The 17,733-nt window shown below is 49.1% G+C and overlaps 1 protein-coding gene and 1 long non-coding RNA gene across 2 annotated transcripts in view; one reads left to right on the forward strand and one right to left on the reverse strand.

The window, feature by feature from the left end:
* The window catches only part of WWC1 (WW and C2 domain containing 1), a 297,528-nt gene extending 293,746 nt beyond the window's left edge, over window positions 1-3,782 (reverse strand). Inside the window, exon 1 of the mRNA XM_029583831.1 lies at window positions 3,500-3,782. Coding sequence (XP_029439691.1) covers window positions 3,500-3,618 — 119 coding nt within the window. The 5' untranslated portion in view covers window positions 3,619-3,782. The remainder of the gene's footprint in view (window positions 1-3,499) is intronic.
* LOC115079887 lies at window positions 3,686-16,702 on the forward strand. The gene is made up of 3 exons (XR_003853431.1): window positions 3,686-3,823; window positions 13,812-13,892; window positions 15,534-16,702. It is a non-coding gene; the product is annotated as an uncharacterized LOC115079887 (long non-coding RNA).
* The last annotated feature ends 1,031 nt before the right edge of the window (window positions 16,703-17,733 follow it).

The raw sequence follows: 17,733 nt of genomic DNA on the forward strand, positions 1-17,733 counted from the left end.
CTTTGTTTTTACATTGTTCCGATCATTTTTCTGACTCTGGTACTTATTTCTTTCCCTTGTGTCTGCAGTTTTTAGAAAATGTTACCTTTCCCTAAGTGAAAGCAATGGGATTCCTCTAGGTGAGTGAGTGAGCGTTTGGGGGCTCTCAGAAAAGGCCTTGAACAGAAACCCACCTCCCTGTCCAAGTAGCAGTTAAACAGCTGATCCACTATAATCCTCTTTCGGATGCAAACATATGATGTATCCCGATTAAAGCAGTGTGCCGGCAATGCTAGTCCGCTTGGATACATGGGATTAAAGGTCAACAAATAAGTTGTAGGCGAGACCTTTCATTTAACACATTGTGATTCATTTTTATGACTGTATCCTGAATGGGTAGAGCTTCAAGCATGGCAAAAGGCTGAACCAGCAAACGGAGGTCTTTCTGGAGTAAGCGGACAGAAAAAAAAAAAAAGTGTCTGATTCTAGCCCTTTAAGAAGGGAAACGATATGAACTGCAAGCAGAAAAGGAAGCCGTCTCTGGATCCTAGCATTCCACCTACACAGACCACATTGACTTCGTTCCATTAAAAGAAACAGAATGAGGTTGTCCAGGCAACTGGTTTCAATAATTTAGCCTGGTATGCTTTTCCTCTCAGTGAGCGGGAAGAAAAAGCTGACGTGACTTATTGTTTTGGCTGATCTTGAACCACATTACCAAAGTGAATGGCCTGCCCCCAGCAGCCAAACTCTGTGGACAGTGTGTGCGCACACACACACACACACACATACAACAGAAGGTTGTGTCGGGAATGCAGAACATGCCTTACAAATTCTTTTAAACAGTCATTTGTCCCCAAGATTCAACACAGTTAAGCCAGTCACCTGATCCACAGAATAAGATGCACAAGGGGAATACAAGGAATGGCTGCGTACAGGCTTAACTAGTGAGACACTGGGTACAACACACAAATGGCCCTGGAACATTATCAGTTTCTACAAATGGCCTGCTAGTATTCTTGCCTCCATAAAGTAGATGAAAAAAAAACAAACAAACCCTTAACTACATACTTGCAAACAGGAAGCCTACAAATATGACCCAAAAAGCTGCAGGAATGGCTCAATCTGCATGCAGTGGGAGTCTTCAGAGACTCACTCCCACCAGGCTTGCTCTGGAAAACAGGATCCCAATGGCTCTCCTCCCTTACTACAGCAAAGGTTGCCTTCCCATTCAGAAGAAATGAACACACCGGTGCCAGTAACAGGAGCATCTGCCCTAAGGGGCAATGCTGACATTTCCAGAGGTTCAGGAAAGGAAAAGTGGGGAAAAAGATGATTTCCTTGCCTTTGAGTCACAATTTCTACAAAGCTGTTTCGTTTTCATTCGTTGAAGTTTAGCTGTCTTTCTTCAGGGAGAAAACTGCACCCTATCCCACTGGCAAACTGCTCAAAACACTTTACGATAAATTATAAAAAAAAAAAAACCTAATTGCTTGGGTGAATTTTTTTTTTTATATAGTTTCAGGAAAGGAAACCATTCCTGTTCTCTTTGCAAAAATGGTGCAACCATCCAAACATTAAGGGGGAGATTGTCTTATTTAGGGCTTATATTGTAATCACACAGAGACAAATCAGATTGATCCCTTCAAAAGTCAAGTGCACCCAAGGCACCCTGAGACATTTTCTGCTGGATTGGGACCTTAACAGTGCCGGCTCTAGGCCAGCTGGCACCCTCTGCAAAAACTGAAATTGGCACTTCCCCCTCCCTGGCACGGCGCCCTATCCTTTGGTAGTCACGGTATCTCCAGCACAGCATGCCCCCCCCTCCCCCCTCTGCCCACATGATGTGGAAAGGCACTGGGGGAGGGGCACCAACACGCTGGCACCTCCCTTGTGCATGGCACCTTGTGTAACTGCACAGGTCACACACTCCTAAAGCCGGCCTTGGAACTTAAGGAACAGAATCTGACTCATTCATTTACTCCTCCTATTGTGCCAAGCTGCCAAACGGCAAGGCTTTCAAAGCAAGGCAAGAGAGGGGGTGTCAATGAGTAATCAACATATTAAAAAGGGGCCACTATTCTTTTTATGTTCACAATATACCTGTAAATGAGTATTGTAATCACTTTCCAAAGGAAGTGCCACAAGACAAGACCTATGTGGTCTTAACATCTTTGGATACTTCTTACTTGGTTGTTTGTCCAACAACCTCACTTGTTTAACTAGGTGTTTGGATTATTATCAAGGTTCAGAATCTTACCCAGGCAGTTTGGCACCTACGGTCAAGTGACTTTGTACACAACACATATAAATGTTGTCATGTTCCATGTTGCTATGATTAATAAATAAAACTGAGAAACATGAGAAATGAAATTAAAGCAATAAATGCCGAACAGAACCGACACACTAGCAGATTCCCTCACCACAATCACCCTTGCAAACCACAGACCCTCTCTCAAATACAGAATAAGAGACCAGAAATAAGAAACTGAAATGTACAGACAGACTGAGAACTTCTGCATACAATGGAACACTGGAGAAATAGGAACAGAAATGCATTGTCACCTGCACCATGCAAAAAACAAAAAGGTATGCGAGTTGCTGCACATTCACATATTGCAATCATTAAACTGAAAATAAAATGGCTTTCTTTGTACTTCTGTACATTGTATTCTCCATTTTAGATAGATAAAAAAAAAAAAAAGATGATTAAATTATGTACAAATGCACATAGCCAGGACTGAAGCCTTGATGACTGGTGCTACTGCTCACACTTGTGACAATTCAACCCCTCTTTGTGTCTGTTTCCTTGGGACAGCAAGTTTAAAAAAATACCAAAACAAAGCAAAAATTAAGGAAAAGAACATTTCCCTGACTCCTGTAAAGTTTCATCTGGCACCTAAGTTTTCTAACTATGTTTCCTTTTTACCTCCGAGTGTACGTCATTTGCTAGATTCCAGCAGTACTGTAATAGGGGGAATGTGACTTCTCCTCTCAATGCACGGATTGCACGCCTGCCTGCACAGAAGGAGTCACAGTCACACTATCACAGCAGCACATTGCCATCCCAGGGTGAGCGATTACGCTGTTCATTCAGGGTAACATTCCTGGGGAAACCGCTGACCCGAGCTTCCCTAACGTGGGCCGACTTTTATTGCGGGGGGGGGTTTAAAGCAGCCTTTTAAACCGCAACCGCTTCAGCTATGGTCGAACAGCCCCTGCCGTGGGCATGCGGGACATCCTTTAGGGGGGCAGAAAAACCTTCGCGAGCCCTAGAGAAGAATGTCACACTTCCAAGACGCGGACCCAGAACTTGAGTCTCATTCAAAACAATACTCAGCAGCCAGGAACACAAGCCCCCCGCAGCAGCATCGCGTCCCGAAAGCAATCCCTAAGCAGCCGGCTAGGGACCGTGCCGGGCGCGCGAGAGCAGCCGGGCGGCAGGTGCCCTCTCGCTCGCGACGGGTGCACGCGGCCTCTCAGCAGGTGCGCGTGTGTGCGCGCGCGCGCGCGCTCCTACCTGTCCCGCGGGTCGATCCAGCTGGTGGTCTTGCTGGTGTGGTCGATGTAGTAGGCCTTGCCGTCGAAGTCCCAGGCTTTCTCCCAGCCCTCTGGCAAAGGCAGCTCCTTCCTTGGCATCTCCGGAGCGGGCGCTCTCCCCCATAAATCCCGCCGGGTCCGCGGCGAGCGGGCCGGCGGCTGAGCCCGCCGCCTTCACAGCCCCCCGGCCTCCATGGTGCGGCCGCTGCCAGCGGGCGCCGTCCCTCGCTCTGCCTCGCCGTCGCTCCCTCCAGCTCCGGTTCCCCCGCTCTGGGGCTGCTGCTGCTGCGATGACATCATCCAGGTGATTACTGTAATGCAGGTAGTAGAGCGGCACTGCGAAAGCCCCGGGGGGGGAGGGGCTGACTCGCCTCCTGCTGCTGCTCCTGCGATGACATCATCCAGGTGATTACTGTAATGCAGGTAGTAGAGCGGCACTGCGAAAGCCCCGGGGGGGGGAGGGGCTGACTCGCCTCCTGCTGCTGCTCCTGCGATGACATCATCCAGGTGATTACTGTAATGCAGGTAGTAGAGCGGCACTGCGAAAGCCCCGGGGGGGGAGGGGCTGACTCGCCTCCTGCTGCTGCTCCTGCGATGACATCATCCAGGTGATTACTGTAATGCAGGTAGTAGAGCGGCACCGCGAAAGCCCCGGGGGGGGGGGGGGGGGAGGGCTGGCTCGCCTCCTGCTGCTGCTCCTGCGATTACATCATCCAGGTGATTACTGTAATGCAGGTAGTAGAGCGGCACCGCGAAAGCCCCGGGGGGGGGGAGGGGCTGACTCGCCTCCTGCTGCTGCTCCTGCGATGACATCATCCAGGTGATTACTGTAATGCAGGTAGTAGAGCGGCACCGCGAAAGCCCCGGGGGGGAGGGCTGGCTCGCCTCCTGCTGCTGCTCCTGCGATGACATCATCCAGGTGATTACTGTAATGCAGGTAGTAGAGCGGCACCGCGAAAGCCCCGGGGGGGGGGCTGGCTCGCCTTCTGCTGCTCCAGAAGGTAAGGTCTCGGCGCTCATTTCTGGGATGGCAGGCACTGCTTTTTTTTTTTGCCTACAGTGGAAGCAGAACAACAACTAAAGGGCATATTTATTTTTCCTGACTCCTTTTCTGGAGCAGAAAACTTCTCGCTTTTAAACCTTTTCTTTTATCCTGTTTCTTTTCCAATTGACCTCCCCCCTCTACTTTTTTCCCCCTCCCTAAATACCTCTCTCAGAGGTTTGTTTCGCAGAGGGGTTTTGCCTTGTTCGTTTAACCAGAAGATTTTCTTTCTGATTTTTTTTTTTTGTCGGAGTGTTTGCAACCTGCCCGTTTTTAAAGCTGTGTGTGTTTTCCCCTCCCCCACTACCAGGCTGAAACCAAGCCTGCAACAATTATATTCTTTCCTTTTTCATTTACCCCTTTACCTCTTAGCATCTCTAGGCAGCCTACAAGAGGATTTAGGTTAGCTAAGCTCTTTTTCCCCTCCTCTTTATTACAAAAGTAACTGGTTACTTAAAGCCCAGCTCAGGTTTTTCTCTGACCACCTAACTGCAGATAACTTAGGACCTGTTCTTTCTTTTAGTTTTGTGCTTCTGCTTACCTTTTTTTCATTAGCTCACAGTGTGTAGTTTTTCGTATATCTATCTTTTGCAAGGTCACTGCTGAGCAAAAAATGCCTAAAATCAGTTACAAAGGAACTAAAGAGGGACCAGACATCTCAAAGTTTCTGCAGCTATACAAGACTGTTCAGCTCTTTCTCTCTCCCAGTAACTACAGTGAAAGACTTTGCCCACGTGATCCCCGGCCACACCAGACCCCCAGTCACTCAAAAAGGCTCAAAGTCTCAAGAGTATATGTTTCTCTGCTCCAGGAGCACGTGCTACTACAATTGTTAGAAAATACCCTGGACCCCCAGAGAGATGCCATCCCACCATCTACTGAAGAGGTCTAATGCCGCTGCCCCAAGCCCTCAGCCGCATACCTCCCTCCACCCTGGAGGGATCCTAGTTATCCCACAAGTCCCAGGTGAGACCATAGTGCTTCCCTTAGGGCACGCCCTCTCAGGTGGGATCACATCTGCTTCACTGGTGCTAGGAGGGGAATGCAACACAACCATCCAACCATGTCCTACTGGGAGGGGCTTCATATGCTCTACTGGCCCTGGGAAGGATCACAACGTATTCATCCACTTGCACTGCCTGGGAGGGTCTGCGTCTAACCTATCAGCCCTGGGAGAGAATGCAATGAGTCATCCACTTGCACTGCCCTGGGGCAGGGGGCATATCTGCCCCCAACTACCTACCTGCACCATTCTGAATGGGAAGGAATATGTCGATCCCAGTCATGACAGGCGAAGCCGTAATCCAGGCCCAGGTTCGGCCCAGCTTTACCTGTGGCTGTCCCTTCCAGATGTTTCCTCCTGGACATGCTCGCCGCCCCAGACACTGCCCTTAATATCACATTGTGTGGTGTCGACACTGACGTGGCCGGAGTGCCACCCATGAAGAGAGGAATAATCGAGGAAGGAGGGACATGAAAAGGGATAACAAAACTTCACTCTAGTACCAGTTTGGGGGAGGGGCCCCCCCCCCTGTTAATTGAATTCACCATTCTCCAGCCGCCCAAAAGCTGTCGTATGCACCGCTGGTGGCTGGAAGTACATCCAATTCTAAAGTCAGACCAACCAAAACCCCCAGCAGAGGCAGTACAAACGTGTGCAGGAAGCATGGCGTTTGCTGCGCGATGCTGCCTGAGGAGGATATCCAAGACTACGCCTCAGCAGTGGCGGAACTAGTGGGTCCGAAGAATATAGTTGCTTGCAGGAAGATGTGTGGGAAAGTTATACTCTTTCTAGCGAATTTAGCTGCAACCCAGCAGGTGCTCACTGAGGAGCTAGTGGTAGGAGAGGTCTTCCACCCTTTGGAGCCCCTTGATGGGCTGGAGAAGAAGGTCATGCTCTTGAATGTCCCCACTTTTCCTCCCAGTTGGAGTCCTGAGGTCACCCATGTGGATAATCCCTATGGGGCACATTCAGTCATACTGGAAGGGAGGCAGTGATTAAGCTGCCATGAGGTCAAGAGGAGGCTGAGTGGTGTTTTGCCATCCTCCACAATGGCTATATGTATTGTATTTATTACTCAGCGAGGCAGACAAGATGCTATGTATGCGGGGGAGTGTGGCACATCCAGAAGGGGTGCCCCAAAGCCAAAAAGACCTAAACCAGCAAGGCTTCTCCTCGGTGGCTGCAGCACCGAGCACCCCAGCTATGGCTACCCTCTTGGCCACAAAACCTATGCCCTCAAACAACATCGAGCACAGTCCTGTAGAGAATGCTGCCTCAGGAGCTACCAAGATGGAGAGGAAGGGCTCTGGCCCCCTCCTCCACTGAAACAACCCCATCCCTGAAAGAGCAGATGAGCACCTCCTCGTGCAGAAGGGAAGAAACTGGACTCCACCAGCACCACCAGCGCTGAACCAAAGGTCTACAAGACCTTTCCCTCCCATTCCACAGGACCCTCTCTAGCTGACAGCAGCAAGTAACTGGAGCATTGGGCTGTGAACCCCGAAAGCCAGGAGTCCTATGACCCGAAAATAAGAAGAGGGAGAAGCACCCAGAGATCTAAGCAATCCCTCCTTCACCCAGACTCCAGTAGCGAAGTTGGAAATGCCTCTAAAGATAACTTGGAGGAGTCTACTCCAGCAGAAGAGTCCCTGTATAATCCTGGGATTCCAGTTATGAGAACCAGGGCACTGCCTGAGAACACCCCATGCCTTTAAAGTCCCAGAGGATGCAGTTGAGCAGGAAACCCCTACATAATGAGCCAAAAAGTGGCAATCTCCCCTGTCACTCATGCCCGCAACCTAGGAGTCATAATTGACAATGAACTATCCTTCAAGAAACACATCACCGCTAAAATCAAAGACGGATACCACAAACTCCTAACCCTAAGACATCTAAAACCTTTCCTTTCTCCGAACGACTTCAGAACAGTCCTTCAACTACTCATCTTCTCCAACCTGGACTGCTGCAACTCCCTGCTATTCAACTTACCTCTCACCACCATACGACCAAGTCCTTCAAAATACAGCCGCCAGAATACTCACTGGAACCAAAAAACATAATCACATCACTCCAACACTTATAGCACTACACTGGCTCCCAATAAAATTCAGAATATACAAAATTCTATCCATATTTCACAAAATAATATACGAAAAGCAAACAAACTGGCTAAGTACTTCAATAAAACTCCACTCACCAAACCAAAACCTCCGCTCAACTAACAAGAGTCACTTAAAAATTCCTCCTACTTGATCCAAACAACTTACCTCAACTCGGAAAAGAGCCATTTCCCTAGGAAGTCCCCACCTCTGGAACACCCTCCCAACCGAACTTAGAACACAACAAAATGTAAAAACCTTCAAAAAAGAACTAAAAACATGGATGTTCACCAAAGCCTACCAAAACACCCAATGACTCTCTTTCACTATTTCCCTCCCTATCTGCTCTATGTAACCATGTGGAACCAATGTAAGCACGTAATATAACATGTGTAGCTCGACATCCGAACTACTTTTATAACGCCTATAATAACTATGTTAACTCTCGCATAAATCTTTTGAGCACTCTGTTAACATCGAAACTTTGTAAACCGTTGTGATGGCAAAACCGAACGATGGTATATAAAACTTGATAAATAAATAAATTAATTAAAAAGCAGAGGAAAATCCTAGATATAGGTAGTCTGGATGCAGATGGCCAGATGCCTCCAGGATCTTTCATCCCTAGTACCTCCACCACAAATAAGATGGAATTAGGAAAGAAGCGAAGGAGGGAGAAGACAGCACAGACAGCCAAGCTGTCCAAGATAGGTGAATATCAGGACATTGATGGCGCCCTGCAAACCATCAGGGAGGAGGACAACAGAGTCATTGCCACGCCTGATCCACATGGAGTGGGGCGCACCACTCTCCTCTGTACGTAATTTCAAGATGCCTGTCATCGCTGGCTCCCAAACCCGAGATTTTACAACCCCCCCTCCCCCCACAATAGAACCCTTGGTGGCATTACCCTCCTCTCCTCCCACCACTGGCTGGAACGCAAGCTCTAATTGCTAGAGGATCACTAGCCGGCAAAGCTGGGGCGCTGGGTCCTATCCCCGGAACTTATCTCTGGCGCTGCAGGCTGTAGGGTGCAGTTGAGCTGGGAAAGGATAGCTGATACTGGGGGCTGGGGGCTGGGATGGAGATCCCTGGGCCAGAATTAGTAACCCCATTCTTTTACCAGTGGTGGTCAGGAATCTTCAGCCAGAAGACTGAGTCAGCCAGACCCCAGGGGGGGGCATGCCTTGGGAAATTATGAGCTGATGGGGAACACCATTCGGCCGGGATCGGATATCATCCAGCGTGCCTGCTGGAAGACTCCCTCTCCGGGACATAGTAAAGGAGGCCATGGATGTGACCTCTCCTTCCTCTGGCTGGATCTCCTCCTTCAGGAGAGGGCAGGCAGGTACAGCAAGGTGGAGCAGCTCTGCAGCTTCACTAGAGTACACCTGGACCACTTGAAAGAGAGCAAACTGAAGGGCTTGGTGGACATTCAACAAGCCTGAGGTTCTGCATGCAGGTGGCATCTGTTTTAGACCTCATTGTTGCAGCAGGTGGACATCCTGACAGAGGTTGGCTCTGGTAATGAGCACCTTGAACTCCCCCAGCTGCTCTCTGATTTTTGTGGATGGAACTTATCACCCCTGACCTTTGCCTATGGCCTCCACAATCTTAAATCCGACCCTGTATATACCCAGGAGTACTAGAGCCCCAGGTACACACCAAGCACCTGGAATGTTTAGAGCCCACATACATACTGAATACAGTATACCCTACTTATGTGCCCGGCAGTATATACTGAGCAGGGATTGTCTTTTTGTACATTTGTACAGCACTGTGTATGTTGTGTAGCGCTGTAGAAATGTTAAGTAGTAGCAGTAGTAATAGTAGCAACAGTCCCAGAGCTCTGAGTACACATCAAGCACAGGACTCCATTCATATACCAGGAAGTACTAGAGCCCCGAGTATACATTGAGCACAGGATACCACTTACACAGCCAGAAGTACAGAGCCCCAGGTACACCCCCAAGCATTATATATCCGCAAGTACCAGAGCCCCCGGGTGCATCCTGAGCATTGGCTACAACTTATATATCTGGGAGTAGCTGAGCCTTGGGTACAAGACTGTCAGTAAGAACCACTAACTGGGGGGGTTGAAGTTATGAAGTTTGGCTTTGCAGTGTGGTGATGCACCAGGTAATGCTGTAGAGAGGAACCTTAAACATTTGGAAATATATCATAGTAACATAGTAATGATGGCAGAAAAAGACCAAATGGTGGATCCAGTCTGCCCAGCAAGTTTCTTATGGTAGTAACTGCCACTCTGTGCAGATTACCCCTAGTCCTTATGTTAAGGGTAATAACATTAACAATCAAAACCAAGCACTGTCAAACCCGTAACAAAATTATTGCTAGCAACATTCTTGATAATTCAGACTATGCTGCTTGAACATCAGGAATTAAGCGGAAAGTGCAGTCATGCTCCTGCAATCAGACAACACATTTGTAAAGCAGTAGTACCAGTCAAAAATGTTTAATATATTCTAGCTGGGCATGGAGTCAAACAAATGAATGGAAGGTTAGGCCAGTGACTCAATGGCAGTGCTGTGTATTTCAATGAGGGTTCGATTTCCGAGTTTGGCTTCTGCTTCTCAAGCCGCCTGTGACCAGGATGCTATGAAATTAGTGTTCACAGGACTTTGCAAACCTGTTCTGGAGACCCCACAGCCAGCTGAGTTTACGGATACTCCTAATGAAAATGCATGATAAATTTGCATATAATTGGTCTCCAGTGCATGCAGATGTCTCATGTGCCTATTCATTGTGGATATATTGAAAACCCGACTGGCTGAGGTATCAGCAGGTTTCTAGCTAGCTTCACGCCCTCAGGGACAGGCTGAGACCGACCTGCTTTTTACCCCCATTGCATGTCTCAGCCAGGGTCAGATTTAAGATCATGGCACCCATAGGCAGAAGGCTGGTAGCACAGAGAGCAATAGAGGGAGTTGCAGTTTTAGGGCACTTTCAGCATTTAGTATCCTAGGCACTTGCCTATGTTGCCTATGCCTGTATCCAGCCCTGGTTTCAGCCTGTTTCTGATGGTCTGGGGGAGGGGTGGTGGGGCCTTCTGGTAGCCCTATAGCTCTTGAGGGAAGACCGTCTCTATCATTGCACAATGGCAAAAACGTAATCATCAGATTCAGGATCAATGCAAACTGGGAGGTCTGTGGACTGTCACTGCCATGGCTGGGCTAAATCAGGAGTGGGGAGCCCTAAGTAGTTAAGAATGAAAGCTCATGGCACTATAGCTCAGTAAAGACCAAGTCATGTTCAGGCTGATACCCAGCGCACCTTTTAGCATGCCATTGGCCGCGTGTTTTCGACGTGAGTCTATTACCCCTTTACAGTAAGGGGTTTAGCGTGTCGAAAATGAACGGCCAACCCCCTCCTCCCCAAAAACTAATAGCACTCATCACATGCACGTGCACGTAGATGAGGCTATTAGTTAGTGCCCGGGATACGGAAAGTAAAATGTGCGGGCACGCCGCACATTTTGTGCTCAGAAATTAATGCCTGCCTAATTTTTGAGCAACCCGGAAAATACTGCTTTTCTGTACACCCTCTGACTTAATATTGTAGCGATATTAAGTCGGAGGAACCAAAAAAAAAGTAAAAAAAATCTGCCCGCTGGTTAGCAGTTAGCAAAATGAACGCTCAGTTTTACCAGTGTTCATTTTCCTAACCCGTGGCTGTCAATTGGTTCGGAAACAGACGCTGATAAAATTGAACGTCGGTTGTCCGGACCTGCTGACAGCCACCTCTACCGCTAATAAGGAGGTGCTAGGGCCGCGCTATTGTCCCTAGTGCCTCCTTATTAGCACGATCCCCTCATTTAAATACTGAATCGCGCGCCCAGGAGAGGTGGCTGGGCGCGCGTCGGGAGAGTGGGCGCTCAAGAAGGAGTGCCCGCCTTTCCCGCGGTTCTTTCTGGATCGGCCTGATTGAGTTGGAAGGCCAAGGAAGCAGGGGGGGCATCTGCTGGGCCAAGCGCCCGCCACCCAGAGAACAAAATAATGGAGATTCTGATATGTTGTTCTAAAGCAATACTGCTGTCCAGTTTTTTTGAAAGCTCCTCCTCCTTCCTCCCCTTATTCAAGCATGTGGCTGGGTGTTACAGCGCTGCTCCTTATTAAAGTACACGTATCACAAGTGTGCATGAATATATAGCATCCGCGACTGAACAGTCAACTTAAGGGAAGAGCTAAAAGGAACACGCCCTGTATTAAACAATTGTGAAAATACAAGTTGTATTAGGAAAACAAGATGAGCTCGGGAAGACTTAAACGGAAAGGCACAGCATTAACAACTAGGTAAACTATTTCAAACCATCTAGCTTGGATTGCTGCTTTAATGGCCTGTCAGATGCTAATAGATGCCTCCTCTTTTCCTGTGTGCTGCAGCCAGTTACTTACTCTCTCCAACCTCAGCTGGGGTGTTGGCAGGGATCACTCTCTAGGGTTTGCTGAATTTTACCAAATATGCGTGGTGGGGGTGGAAGGGAAATAGAACCAAAAGGTTACTAAGAGCCAAGACTAACAGAAGTATGAGAAAAAAAAAAAGTGCAAAGCTTACTGGGCAGACTGGATGGGCTGTTTGGTCTTCTTCTGCTGTCATTTCTATGTTTCTATGCACTAATTTTATTCATGACGATTTTGTTGCCTGGGAAAATAAAGAAGCTTTATTTTGAGTGGGGTCTAGGAGGTCCCGGCCGGTCACAGTGTGCAGAAGAAGCTTCTGGTCTATGACTTCTGGAGCATCACATTTATAAGTGGAACAGTCTGTAGCAGTGCTGAAATTGTAAATAAGCATCTCCAGCTCTGTGAGCACGCTCACTGCTGTCAGCATTTTCTGGTGCCCCAACCAGTTGGCAGGTAGGTGTTGTCCCAGGGGGGTAGGTGAAGCTGCCAAATGACCCAGATTCCGGCGGGAGGTTTCTGCTCAGCCCTGGCACCTTGCTATCTCTTCCTGATGCATTCTGGTACTTGTAGTGCTGATTTCAAGCAGGAGAAGCAGAATTAGAGAGAGCGCACAATACAATGGAGTGTAAATTCATTAATCAGAAACGGCCAAAAGTCTCCTTTGAGAAACTGGGTCACTTGGCAGCACAGTGTGGGGCAAGGCTAGGGAGTTGCTTAAACTTGCAGCCCTGCTGGTTTTAAACTACTCCCTTATATTGTTACCCACTCCTAATAGCAGGCATACCAGAAAACGCTGAGCAGGCCTGGCTGTCACTGCGGCCCCTCTCCCGGCTGTATCCTAAGTAGTTCGATAGTGCTAGGGTTCCCATGGCTTTTAGAACTGAAAGTGTTTGCGTGCTGCACAGTCTGCGATGCGCAGAATAAGAGCATGTCAAACTGTGGCACTGAACAGCACGTGAAGGCTCTTACGAGGAAGACTCTTAACCTCCTGTTGTAATCCTGTGGAGGGACATTTTTGAAGCCAGACAGTGGGAAAATAAGTGTGTGTTTGTGTTATCTATTTTTTTTTTTTTTTTTAATCAAAAGCAAGTAGCTTTGCCAGATTTACAGCCTGTGCATATGGCAATGGTCTTTACTGATTGGTACAAGTGAAGAGGTTCAGCGTCTACCATTACACCTCTCTGAGCCCCCCGGCTTCTTAGCTGGGTTCCTTCTGTATGGATTTTGTTGCTAATTTCCAATTGCTCTTTGCTGGCTGTGGCCTGGCCCTGATCTCCTTGGGCTTGGCATTGGGCAGGAGTGTCTCGGCAAGGCTTGATCTGGCAGGCACTGAGGACGAGCAAAGAAAAGCTCAGTGCGTCACAAGGCGGGTGTCTCAGTGGGAACCCAAGAGACAGCTTCCCTTGCTGAGAGCTGTCGTGGGCACTTGAGCAGTTTGTGCCAGGTAACCTGATGTTAAGCCATCGGCTTATGTTTAGAGCTTGTACTAGTCTGGAAGGTGAGCTGCAGAGAAACGGAAGTTAAAACTTGAGGTCGTACCTTGTCAGAAGGGATAGTGTGACACGGTTGGCATTATGCTACTCTAGTTATAATTTTATTGCAGAGGTAACGGAAGATGACTTGCCTTTTTGCTTTGGTTTTACAGAGTTGCTTATTTAGATTCCTAGCCGAAGTTAAAAAAAACAACAACCTTATCTGCCACTTATTCTGCTATCTTCCTATTTTAGATGCATCAGGATAAAATACCAGTGTTTGGCTCTGATGACAGCCAGCCACATCACACATCACTTGACTCTAAGTAGCAGATGGTAAGAAAAACATCTACAACTTATTACACCTCAGGAATGGAAGCAAAAATCTGAAATAAAACTTAGGATTCTATCAGTTTGAACTGTTGCAAAGACATTTGTAACACTGTAATTTTAAAATATAAGCAAGAGCCCTGCAGTGAAGGCTTTATTATCATTCTTTGTACGGAAAACACCACCCTTAACGTGCCACAAAATTCTGTTTTGATCCTGATGAAGGCAAGAGAGAATTGCAATCTTTTGTATCAGTGAACCATCCACAGAAAAAAGTGTTCCGGAGTGGTAGAAAGCTACTCAAAATGATGCACATGTATGTGAGAGGAAAGCTTCTGCCCATTACACATGCACGTGTAAGGGTTCATTTATGCAGAAAAGCAATTTATTTCTGGTAACCCTTTTGGTAGCAATGGAAAATTCAAGGGTTCGTCGGAAGCTCGTATGGCCTTGTGTGGAGCCTGAAGGGGCAGTGAGCTTGCACAAGCATCAGCTAGGCTTTCCATAGCACAGGCATTTACTGAGGCCGTTCAGCCCTGCCCTCCCCTCTCTCATGATAAAATGTGAGTAGCTCAGGTGCTTCTGGCACAAGACTCCCTCCTATGGTGAGGGCAGCAGCCCTGGCACAGTATTCTCCCCCATCTCTGCCTGGCATCCTCCTCTTTCTCTGCCCAGATCCCTACACGGAAACTATAGGCTAGCACGGGGACGGGCAGCTCCAGGCCCGGAGTGCCGCAAACAGGTCTGGCTTTTCAGACTATCCACAATGAAGAGGGATGAGGTACATTTGCAAACACTGAGCCATTATATGCAAATACTGTATATCCCAAAGGATATTCATTGCGGATATCCTGAAAACTAGACCCGTGTGGCACTCCAGGACCAGAGTTGCCTCCCCCTAAGCTAGCAGAATCCCTGACGTTAATCACATTTACAAAACCCTCACCAAACACAGAATGCCCGACTGCTCCCCTGCCTTCAGTCCCTTTCTTCTGTCTCTTAACTCCTACCTGGCCTCCCATTACTCCTCCAGCCCAGTGGCATTGGATTCTGATGACAGCCAACGCTGGCCCCTGACGTTTACTGTCTGAGGTCCTGATGTGCAGACATGAGGGAAAAAGCACAGGACCTCTTCTGTGGCAAAGCACCTTCCATCAGTATTCTCTGAATTATTAACAAGGCTGCTTACTATATAAAAATGTTGCTAACGGTAATTTTGTTATGGAGTTTGACAGTTGCTTGGCTTTGGTGACCTCCAAGCCCTTAACATAAGGCTTAGGGGTAACCAGCACGGAGCGGCAACTACAACCCTAAGAAACCTGCTGGGCAGACTGGAAGCCATCGTTACTATGTATGTTACCCTTTTCCTCTCTCTCTCACCCACTCCCCAGCCCTGCAGCCCCTCCCCATCTAACACACCCTCACCCAATCAGCGAGTCTGTGTTGCCCCCATTTTGCCTTCCAGTCACTGCTCGTTTCCATTCTCTCCCCCATCCCCTCACCCAATCTCTAAGTGCCCCCTCTCACCACAATCCTCACCCAATCTGAGTGCCTATTCACTTCCCAACCAATCTCTGTCCACTCCCCACCTTTCCCAATCTAATCTGGAGTCTCCTCTCTCTCTCTCTCTCTCCCCTTCCAATCTAGGCATCCCTGATCTCCCCCCAGCCTGGATCTGCTCTTGGACCTTAGGCATTCTTCCTACCAGGATGCTGGCGGCTCTTCACTTTCGTTCATGCATCGGCTGTCTGAACCCCGCAAGGCTCCCTGATGCAGGAACCGCCCGGGCAATGAAGACTGCGCCGGGGTGGGGTGGGACAGAGTTAAAGCTCCGGGAGGGGAGAGCTGGGACCCAGGGCAGCACAGATGGGAGCACAGCTGGGGGTGACCACGGGCCCTTGGTGCGCCACACAGCACTAACATAGGGTTGTCTTCAGGTCAGTGCCATCCCTGTAGCTAGAGAAACCCCCATGGCCCAGGAATAATCTTGTGCAGCTCGCTGCAGAGGTGGCGGCGGCAGCAGCAGCAGCAGCAGCGGTACATTTATAGGAGGAGTGTACCCCAATGTACAAATGAAAGGTGTGCAGGAAGCGGAGTCACCTCGGAGTGATTGTGCATGTGCCAGACTGACATGAGCCACTCACACAAACTGCTTGGTGCTACCTCTGCCAGGCCCAAGAGGAAGAGGACCCAACAGCTTTACCTGCTAAAAGTGGGTGAGTGAAGGCCTGCAGGTGGAGCACGAGGGAAAGCGGGGGGCGTGGAGCTGCAGAGATGGAGAGGATGGAAAGGAGGAGAGACTGAATGGTATGGGAGGGGATTGGTTGGCTTTTTTTTGGGGAGTGGGGGAGGGAGAGGCTCGCACCGCTAGCATGAGCTGGAGGCCAGGGGAGTGAGCCAGGCTGGGTGAGTGGAACTGACTGCAAGACCCAGAGCTCAGGGTAGCAAAGGGAGGGGGGGATAAGACAGGGGGCAGTGGAACCGCATGCTGGTTTTGGGGGAGGTGCTGTCCCCCTCTGTCCCTGCCTGGAAATGCGCAACCCCTGAGCCCCCTCTTTCCTTCCAACCCTCTGACCAGCATCCCCAATAACAGGAAGGAGCAGCAGGTCAGAACTCTCCCAGGAAGAGCGGGCACGGAGGGCTTGGGCTCTGAGTCAGCAGATATCCTGCGTGCACCTCGGAACTGGGGCTGTAGGAGCTGCTGTGTAAGAAAAATGATCCTTTTATCTTCTGTGTTGCTCCTACGTGGTGTAAGCCAGGATCTTGCTATGTTTCCTTTATGTTCCCTTTATTAAAGCCCTGTGGTAAACCATGAATTATTGGGCCCGTGCCTATGATTGCTACTTAAGGTATGTCATGATGCCCCATGAGTACAAACACCCTCCACCATCCCCCTGACCTCATTCCCCCCCCCCCCACCCTGTTCTCCCTCCGGCCCTGCATCCCTACCCGACCACTCTGTCTCCCTAACATCCCCCTGAGCAGCTTTCAGCATCAGCCTCCTTCCTTCTCCCTCTCATGGCTCTCTCCTGCTTCAGGCCGCAGGGCCGTGGCAGCTCTGTGCTGCTCAGATTGCTGGGGGGGGGGGGGGGGGGGCTGTACATGGTGCCGGCTGACGAAGGCTGCTCAAGTCACAGCCCATGAGGCCCACTCCGTTCTGATACCTCTGGGAAGGTGGTAGACAGGCCACGGAGATCCTCGCAGAGGTCTAGGAGGATTAACTGCAATTAGAACTAAAAAACAACGGAAATGATAATTTAGCCTTGATTCTGTCACTGCATTACAAGTTCATTTGTTTTCACTTATAATTGCAGTTAACCCTTTGAGCTCTGCAAGTAAGGGGGTGAAGGCCGGCAAGATGGAGGAGAGAGGAGGCAGCTTGGGTTTGAGTGTGTGTGTGTAGACCGAGCTGTGTCCTTCTCAATGGTTTATGCTTACTGGGACATATTTTCAGTAGGGTGTCCAACTGGCAGTGTACATGGATACGCTTCTGCCCCACAAATCCAGCTGATTTTTAACCATGAGGTGCCCGCATGCCCTGTATTATGTGGCTTAAAGTGTACGCGTGCACGTACCCAATATTAAACATGGAATAAGTAGGCAGTTTAGCGGCCTACCTACCTATACACGCCCGTTTTGAGATTGAAATGTAGCGTCTGATCATATCTCTGAAACACTCTGGAGTGCCCTCTTTATATGCAAGAAAAGAGGAGTGGTTAGTGCGATGGGCTGGGAGCCAGGGTTCAAATCCCGCTGAACCTCCTTGTGACCTTGGACAAGTCACTTCCCCCTCAGGTACAAACTAGGGCCTCATTTAAGGGCGGATTTTGAAAGCCCTGCGCGCGTA

Source organism: Rhinatrema bivittatum, chromosome 18, assembly GCF_901001135.1.
Source record: "Rhinatrema bivittatum chromosome 18, aRhiBiv1.1, whole genome shotgun sequence".
Taxonomy (NCBI): Eukaryota; Metazoa; Chordata; class Amphibia; order Gymnophiona; family Rhinatrematidae; genus Rhinatrema; species Rhinatrema bivittatum.